General features: G+C 37.6%; 1 protein-coding gene across 6 annotated transcripts in view; it reads left to right on the top strand.

Moving 5' to 3' along the window:
- EBF3 (EBF transcription factor 3) overlaps nt 1–10,000 on the top strand; it is a 130,442-nt gene that overhangs the window by 80,456 nt on the left and 39,986 nt on the right. For all 6 annotated transcript variants that reach the window (XM_039482492.1, XM_039482494.1, XM_039482491.1 and 3 more), the window contains exons 7-8: nt 4,251–4,332; nt 7,318–7,435. In XM_039482492.1, coding sequence (XP_039338426.1) covers nt 4,251–4,332; nt 7,318–7,435 — 200 coding nt within the window. The remainder of the gene's footprint in view (nt 1–4,250; nt 4,333–7,317; nt 7,436–10,000) is intronic.

Below are 10,000 nucleotides of genomic sequence, written 5' to 3'. Positions count from 1 at the left end.
AGGCATTTACAGTGTTTTAAAAATCTCCTATGGAAAAGAAATTTTTTATATCACAAGAAAAAATAAAAAGCTCCTGTAGATTGTTATGTGCATAAGGTGGAGGCTTAAGAGCAGACACATTTGCAGATGAACTGCTTTTACTAGCTTCTCTGAGACATGACATTTGTTCAGAAGATTAGCCAGGTTGTAATGTGTAGCATAATTGCACTGTGCGGATGTCCCAGAAGTGAAAACCTAATTGCTTGACAGGACTATAACTTTGTGGTATGCTCTCACCTTGTTAGGTCCTTTTCTGATGCAGTTCAAATGAAGTCTGGCCGCAGGTGTGCCTAATTTACCTCGCAACAGAACGTGTTGAGTTTAATTGCACAGTGGTTGTTAGGAAAAATTGGTGGGTGGAATATCAAGTGACTTACTGTATGCTGATGGCAGATGGGCGTTAAGAGGCATTGTGAGCTAAGTGTATAGGTGAGGTGAGATAATAAAAGATGTAAATTTTATCTTAAAATAGTGAAGCCTTATGGTAGGTAATACATTTTAATTAAGAGGGTATCAGACCTTTCTTTAGCAGTAGGAAGAAAATCAAAGAAAGGGGAAATCACCAAGAAATACTGTTTTTCCTTACTTCAGTATTTTTTTAGGAGCAGTTTCCAATTGAGGATTTTAGGAAGGATATTCCAAAAGATTAAATACATTCAAATGTGTAATGTGTGTACATAAATTACCTAAATTGCAGAATACAACACAGGGACAGACAAAACCAGAGAAGTCTGTGTTCTCATTCTACTGATAGCAACAAAGTTTGAAAAACTACCTTAACATGAACCCAAAGCCGGTATCCTACTTTTTCCCGACTCTAGGATTCAGTTCCCAAGAGTATAAGGCTTTTTCTGTGGAAAAGCAGCCAGCTCTATCCTCTCTGCTCTAGAGACTGCCTGCTAGGATGCAGGATTCTTGTTGGCCAGCCAAGGGAAAGTGGGCAGCTTTCTCCTCTGCATTGAGCTAAGGGAATAGCCTCCCTGGGAACAGGATTTTTCTTGTCCTTGTGTCACTTTCCCTTGAAGTTCTTCTCTTATGCCACCTGAGCTCCCAGGGCTCTTCTGAGCTACAGTTATAAACTGTCATTAGAGTCAAGCAGTCCCACCATAAAGCTGAGATACAAACATTGGTTATGTTGCATCCCAGTGCTGTTTCTTCTGAATTTAGCTCAGCGTTCAGGTTTGTTCGGGTGGACTTGAATGTTTATGGTTCAGACAAGCTTGGCTTTCTACCCAAACTACTGAGTAAATGTCCGATTCATTTGTTCAGTAAAAGATTGCTTAATATACTTTTGTAGATGTACATGAGTTCCCCATAGAAACAATTCTTCAGTGTCAAAAATTCACGTGTAATTAATAAATAATAATAATACTTTGCACTTCTGGAGCACCTTTCAACTGAGGATTTCAAAGTAATTTACAAATTTTAATTCAATAAGCCTCACAACACCCATTTGACATTGGAAAACAGGATCAGATTCTCCTTTCAGTCCGACGCCTTTGTGGCACTAAGAGGCTGTGAAGCTGACATCTCCCTAGACTAGTGATTTTTAAACCTTTTTTTCATTTGTGGACATCCAAGAAATTTCAAATAGAGGTGCGGACCACTTTGGAAATTCAACCTGTGGTCCACGGAACCCTACCATAGAAGTCTTAGCCTGAAAACTGACTGCACAGAATTCAGCTATAAATGTTGCACATGCTCAGCACAGCATTTGATGCAGCGTGAGAAAGGCGCTAAACTGTGGGATTCTATGGTAATGACAACACTTCTGGGTTTTGACTTGTAGGTGGGGGTATTCACATATTTTTGATTGATCAGAAAAACAGAATGCCTTTTCTGGGATCTGAAACTTTATTTTCATAGTCACCTTTCGCAGACTCCTCCAGGGGTCCACAGACTGAAAATCACTGCCCTAGACAGTAATTTTCCCAATGTGGGGTGTGCCCAGCTGAGGTGGAGCCAGTTTTACTGGATCCTAAGCCACTCTACATAGCTGCCCATATAGTAAGGGACATGAGAGGGGGGATAGGGATATGACCAGACCACTATTATGCTCTGACTGTTCTCTAGCCCCATGGTACCATAGCCAGACAGAGTACTTTAGAGCAGCCCTACATGCAGCCAGCTTCAGGCTCAGGGAAATGCAGCCATTCATTATAGCTTCCCCCACCACCACCACCACATCTATGCCCAGCAAATTCAGCTGAGAAGCTAAACCATAGAGATCATATCAACCACCACTGAAATGTAGCCACCTCTGGGATGAAAGCCAGCAGTTGATCACAACAACACTGCGCGAGAATTCAGGAGGGGACGTGAAGAATACCATATCCAATTGAAATTGCAGCAGGGATTGATTTAGGCACAATGTAATTACATGTGCTGAAATTTGGCTGGGAGAACAGGTTTAACACTCCTTCTTCAGTAACATAGAATCTTTAGTGAGTACAAGGAATCAGTGCTAGAGCAGACTGGAAAATGGAGGTAGAGGGGACTTAGCAAAATTTCTCTTCCATTTAATATCAAAATTCCCATTACTGTTGAAAATTTGCTAAACGGCTCTAGAGATTATCCCATTTATATGTCTCATTGGAGAGATGGCTTCTTCAGCAGTACAGTGCCCACTAACAACACACTGGGGCTTTTGTTCAGGATTAACTCAGAGGCAACTGGCAAGAGTTCTAACTACTGAATCACCAACACCCTTTCTAGCACCTGAGTATTCCTTAGAGTTCTCCCATCCAGCTATTGCCACAGCCCAGGGGTTCACACATGACATGACAACGGCACAACTTCAGGCACATGTTTTATCAACTGGAGTCTGACCCTTCAGGTTTGAAGTTCTAAAGGAGGAAAGAGTGGAGAGCTAAGCTCTTATCAGGGATATTATTTGCACAGGAACATTTATCTAAAGAGTATCCAGGTACCATGGTGACAGATACCTTATAATTAAGAGTAACATTAATAAATAATATTTTTTTGTATTCTGAATAAAATTCCTAAAGATCCTGTTAAGCTCAGTATTAAAAATGTGTTTACTTGACCACCAGAAATTTTTTTTTGCTGTTATAAACTATGAAAATATCATGATGTTAAGAAAATAATAAGGGCTAGGTTGTGATCAGCCTTTAAGCCTCTGTACTAGGGAGGGGCTTTTCCCTCACCTTGCACAGCCTATGTGAAGTCTATGCGGGAGCTGCTCCAAAGCAGTTACCTGCTTCCCAGAGCAACTTGCTGAAAACAAGGAAGAAAGGGAAGTAGGTGGAACCATAACTTTGCTGCCCCAAAAACTACCTGGAGGTGGAATGAGGTTATATGCTTGATTCATTATAAGGGTGTCACAAATTGTTTCTTTCCTCTTTTCCCACCTTTCCATACAGTTGTTTTCCCTAGGAAACATTTTACCTCTCAGAGTTCCCCCTGAGCGTTGCTGCTCAACACAGCCCTCAGTGCAGGAAGGTGGCTAAAAGGCACAGTTTAACCCTATATAATTATCTTTTAATATGCTGAATAGTTTAGAAGCTGGACGACATATTGCCCTCGGCATGGTCATTCTATTTTTTACAGTTTTAAGGTCATTATAGTGACCAGTCAGAGTGCAGGACTTAATACTCAGTGTTCTATTATACTTTAACAATAATGACCAATGGGAGTGACTTTTCCTGACATTTAAGCCCAATGCAAATCCCACTGAAGTCAATGGGAGCTGGATCATACCTCTTTTGAGCAGACAGAGGAGTCTTCAACCAGAGGCAAAGCCAAGAGTCCTTAACAAGACTGATCATTAATTGACACGAAATTTCCAACTCGGAGGTCATTAGTGCTAATATAAGCTGTGAAAACATAAAACATTAAGAAAAAAAAAGGGGGGGGAAGCAGATCCTCAGCTAGTATAAATCACCATCATTGATGTGATTGAATCATTGAAGTCAATTGTGCTACACCGATTTACAGGTCCTGAGGATCTGGCCCAGAGTCATTACATTTTCAAGTGTAGAAGATGTAAAAATTGAAGTGCATGTTGCCATGAATAAGTGCATGTTCTGATTACAGCAGTGATCTTTTCTAGTTCTTAAAGACCAGTACAGTAACCAATAAGAAAGTAAGATGTCATTCCCAATATTCTGTAAGGTTTACTTATTTAAGAATTTATTACATATTTTTCTCTTTTGATATCCCTAACAAACTTCAATTTTGTATTTTTATAGATTCTTTCTAAAGTTTTTCCTCAAGTGCAATCAGAACTGTTTGAAGAATGCAGGCAACCCCCGAGATATGCGAAGATTCCAGGTACAGAGTTTTTAAAAAGAAATAAGGATATATTCAGGATTCATTCATAAATTCAAAATAACTTACCATTATATATTTTTCTGAAAGTGTTGTCTTTTTTATTTAATACAGTTAGTTTCAGAACTGTATACCTTTTAAAAATGATATATAAAACTTTTTAAACTATTTGCCTACTTTAAATGCATGTTCTTAGGAGTTGTCAAGTTCACGAGCAGACCGTGATGGATTGTTCTGAAGCAAGTGGGAATCACCAGTGAAAATATTGCTGTAGTTTTTTCTCATATTAAAATCTTTACTGTGTTATTGGGTTGCTAAGAGCAGAAGAGAAGTTTTTACACATATATGATGAGTAGCACCAACTAAGTATTAGATATTAGAAAAGCAGCCATGGAATTCAATGAATTTTGGATCACCGTTCTAGTTTTCACATTCAGATATAAGTCTGATAGGTGTGGTACAACCCACATATTTTTATTCCAACTGTTTTAGAATCAAATTATTTTAATTCTTGAATTTCTCCCTACAGCTATTGAAATATCCTGTGGTGAATCATAACCACTACAGAAGGGTATCTGACTGGACAGTTGCTGAAAATAATTTCCCCCAAATTTTGGCTGATTGGAAATGGTTATTAAGAAATACATGATTTTTACTTCAAATTACTTTCAAGATGATTCATACTTGGAATTAATAACTTAGGCATTGAGATGTTGAGAACTTTTTCTGAGAAGCACAACTTGTGGTTTAAGCTTATAGGAAGGCATGCGACATCTGTTTTCACACACAGCCAACCTACTGGTGAAGCCAGAATGCTTGAGCCAGTCAACAGTACAGATCTGTAGCTGGAAAAAAATATTTCTTCAAAACAATCCAGCCAAACTTCCATTTTTCATGAATCTCAGCTTCACAGAGCATTGGTGATATTGATCCATCTGAACAGAGCAGAAGGTCAAACCTGGAATGAGTGGAAATGTCCTCTTTGTCTCACCAATGACTAAATGAAGCATCAGTCATGAATGATCTTGTGGTTGACAAAAGAGCCAGTAGTCACTAGAAAGACTTCCCCAGGTCTCTTTAGTTAATCTCCCTGCCTCTCAGAAGGTTTAACTGGACTTAACAGAATGTCAGGTCTTGAACAATATTTTCAACTGGTTTCACTATCTCAGCACCTTTCTTTAGGTGCACTGCAGGAATGAGCCAATAAAACAACATAGTATGTCTACTTTCTTTTGCTGAACTACACTATTTTCCCTTGGTGACTGACCTATATATAGATGACAGAGCAAAGATAGTTGTCTTTTTTTTTATATACACCTTCCCCTGTCTTTCAATATATCATGGCCTAGGAATCTAAAAAAAATAAATAAAAATTATTCCTTGCTGAGAATCACATTTTATCTGCTTTGCATAGTCTGCAGGTTATTTATTTAAGTCGCACTTAGCTTATTAAAAGTGAAAAGCAGACAGCCAGTGACATGGCAATAGGACTGCAACATAGGATACCTGTGTTAAGGTGCTGCTTCTGGACTCCCCACAATGGATGTTGAGGAGCGGTGATACAGTCTGTCTCTGTGGAGGAGAGTGCATGCAGAAGCACAGCATACTTCTACAGAGCTACCCTCAGGCTGGTCCAATGGGTGATATAAATGGCTGCCTCCAAAACACAAAAGTAGGAAAGAATTTACATCAGATGCCTTGCACCCACTATGTGCAAAAGGGGAAGGAGTTAGTTCTTACTCTCCTGATTTCTCATTCATTATATATCTGTATATATGGACTGTAAGTATTCTGAATGTCATTTTTCACTGAGATTTTACATCCAAAGCAAACCGAACAAAAAGTAAAAGTCTGGCAAGTTTGTGTACTAGTTTTTACCATCATCACTAGTATGGTTGGATGAGGCATGGCTAATATTGACCTAACTCTGCCATTGTTTCAGATAACTTTTCTAATCTTAACTATACTGAAAATACTACAGTGATTCCTTCAATCAGAAAGTCTGGACCCCAACCCACAATGACCATGGGGGAGAACTGAAATTAAACTTATATCTGAGGTACTCAAAGTATTTTGGAAAGAAAATCAACCTATGGAGCCATATCACAAACACACACACACAAACCTTCAAACAAAATGCTTCTATTTCCTCTTTCACTTGTGTATTATGGAGTATCATTTCGGGATGAATTTCACAAATCGATTGTGTAGGTGTTTTTGTCAGCAAGGTTGTGCATTTTGCTTATGTTCCTTTTCCAATTTCTACTAAGAAGCAGCTGGAAGCCAAAGAAGGCCCTATCCATCATCTCTTCTATGGCCGGACTCTGAACCTGGACACAAGAATAGGAGCCTTTCACTCAAAAATAAAGGAGGAAATTCCATTGACATACCAGGGTCAATCACCATCCAAATGAACTTGAGAAGGGATACTTTTCATGGATTGAAAACACTTTCACTATTCATATTCAACTCAGTCTTTTCAGATGCAAAAAAGTTCATTATCAGACATTAAATGTAATTGTAAAACTGACCTGGAGATCATTTACTGAAGAGAAATGGGGAGTTACAAGGGTTTCTGATTTATTAAGCTTTTTTTTTTCTGATTTGGAATCCTCTTCATTTGGAAACAGTCTCAAGTGAACAATTTTTAATTAGATAAACTATCTAATCAATATATCAACAGATCAATCAAAACAGCAGCTTTTAAAATGAGTGGCTAGAGGGGTGATTCTGAAACTAATGGCCAGAAGAATATTTCCCTGAATTGAATTCATTTGTTAGGATAATAGGAGATTAAACTCTAATTAGTGTAGCAGGTTTTGAAGAGAAACAATTGAGATTTAAAAATTCACCAGTGGTAACTATTTTGTGGGGGGTGGGGCTAACTATGATTATATCTATTTAAAGCAGAAAGTAATGGACTTATCTACAACATATGGATATCTAAAAATCTGCAGTTTTTTAAAATGTATTTGTTTTCTTTTCCAGGTTGTTGTATCAACAACAGTCAATGTGGATGGCCACGTTCTGGCTGTCTCAGACAACATGTTTGTACACAACAATTCCAAACATGGAAGGCGGGCTCGCCGCCTTGACCCCTCAGAAGGTACGGCCCCTTCTTATCTGGAAAATGGTAGGCACACATTTACATGTCTTTTTTTATTTGCAATGCTTTTTTGCACCATATTTTATGTTGATACACTACTACATTTACTTTTACATGATTTCTTCTCTCTTCACATTGATCAAACAGCCCATTAGTATTTCTGACTCCATGTCAAACAAAATACAGGCCTCCTGATTTGCTTTTGACTTCCTTTCCTTTATTTAGTCCATAAAGTTCTACAGTCACAACCAATTCTTCATCCCCTTTTATTCTTTTTTGTTTGTTTGTTTGTTTAAAAGCCTTGTTTTGCTTGCAGCTTTTTCTTGCTGTTTAATTTTATTTGATTTTATTTTGGCTTGTCATAATCCTTGATCCAGAGGTACAGTCTCAGGTTATGTATGCAAGTTTAAATGGATGGTAAAAACATGACCAAATCTGTAAGGAATTTACTGTGAGGTCAATTTCCTGTTGCTGGGCCCTACTGCTACAGATTAAAGCAGTAAAATTTTTGTATGAGAGAAACAGTATAAAATGTTTTTCTTCTAGTTTATTAACTTCTTGCCTGATCTGCTAAAAGCAAGTAATTTTTGGGGAAAAGAACAGTGGAAAGTGTCCCCAACAATCCCTAAACTCTGAAATACTTTATTTTTGCAGCCCATCAACCTCTGAATCTTGCACATCCATACATATACATACACTCTCACATAAAGTAAATGACCAAAAGACATGTCTATATGCAAATGTCACTTTTTACACATCGTAACATCCCCTCACACAAACCTGGATAATTACTATTAAGTAATGCACTTTCTTATACAATAAAATGGTTAATTATCAAATATATTTTGAATTGCTTGAAGATTAAAACTTTCCAAAAACATGCTTTTTTTTACACTGCAGTACAGACTGAGGGGCTGATCCTGCAAACACATTGACTTCAATGGGACTACTCAGGTGAACAGTTATGAATATGCATAAGTGTCAGCAGGATCATGCCCTTTACAACTGTACAATTAAATCACGTAAAGTAACAACTAGCAATGCTAAGCTGCTGTTATAACAATTCTCATATATTAAGGTTATGTGTTTATGTTCCACATAATACATACAGATGCACACACAGAAAAATGAATGAAGCAAGCAATGATTATTGGAATGAAATATGATTTAGACATCAAAAATGAATCTGCTGTGGTCCACAAAAAAAACTAATTTGTTTTTCTGCATTAATAACTAAGGTATAAGAGAACAAAATATAATAATTAAAGGTCGCCCTGAGCACAAGAGTCATTATAGTCTATGACGTATTGTTTATCTCTTTCATATGAACTGAAGGTAGGTGTGTATTTTGCCTAGCAACCATCACTAATGAGGTTCACAATTAAGAAGGTTGAATCCTCTCCCCTAGTCCTTTACTTCCCTAGAGAGAGAGAACTAGCAACATTATAGGTTCAAGTAAGCATGCTCAGCCCTGTGGTGTTAGGTTTTAGTCTAGGTCCAAATTCAGCCTCTTCTAATGAGCTATTATGATCCTAGCAAAATAGAAGTATTTATTTTTGTAAGCTGTATAAAAAGTATTTGACTCTAAGCAGAAAATATCACAGTTAGAAAAATAAAGGCCATTTTTATATACTATGAAAAATTTACATAAACTCCATTAACCAATAGCTGCTTTGTGGAATATCATAATTGATTTGTTTTATTTAAATGTTAAAGACATTGGGCCAAATCTTGTTTGCCTCACTCCCTTGAGTTTGCATTACTCCTTTACTGAAGTTAGCTGGACTATTCAAAGGCGATCTGGATTTGGTCCATTATTCTTGTCTACTTTAAAATTCTGCATCTAAAAGCAATTGTAGTAATCAGCTGACTGAAAGAAGACACTCCTGTAAAACAATAGCAATGAGCCAAAACACACTCTGATATGATAAAGGGTTACAATAGACTCTGAGACTGATTTTTTGAAATGCTGAGCACTCACAACTCCAGTTGAAATCAGTGGGGGCCCACGGTTTCTCAGTACCTTTGCTAATCAGGTTCTCCCTTCCTATTTAATTAAGCAGTATCATCTACTGGAAATATGAATCAATGGCTAATCCTGCTCCCATTGAAATCAATCACAAAACTCTCAAGGATTTCAGTGGGAGGAGGAGCAGGCCCCAATATTTTTAATACTTTAAGGCTACAACCATGAAAAAAAATTGAGACCATAACTTTCTCAGTTACAATAAAATGTTTGTTCCTGAGTGGGGTATAACATTACATAATGATAGCCTGTTTTAAAGTATGATAACGTATGTAGTGCCTAAAGTTACTTTTGTCCCTATTCACTTGGAGCCATGTCTTACATGCAGGATGGTATGCTTTGAATTAGCAACACATTCTTTAAAGAAAAGTGCTCACTAAAAACCACAGATATTTGCTTGTATGTAGCCTCTCCTTGCTAACACCTCATTATCCAATCATCTAATATTCACCAGCAGTATATACACACACTCACAGATCGTTTCCAAGTAAACTAATTCCCCCTGCTGCTACTGTGGAACGTTGCCATTGAATCCTTTG

The sequence above is a fragment of the Mauremys reevesii genome, linkage group 7 (genome assembly GCF_016161935.1).
Source record: "Mauremys reevesii isolate NIE-2019 linkage group 7, ASM1616193v1, whole genome shotgun sequence".
Classification (NCBI taxonomy): Eukaryota; Metazoa; Chordata; order Testudines; family Geoemydidae; genus Mauremys; species Mauremys reevesii.
The sequence above is the reverse complement of the archived record's forward strand: the minus strand, read 5'-3'. Positions and strand labels throughout refer to the sequence as shown.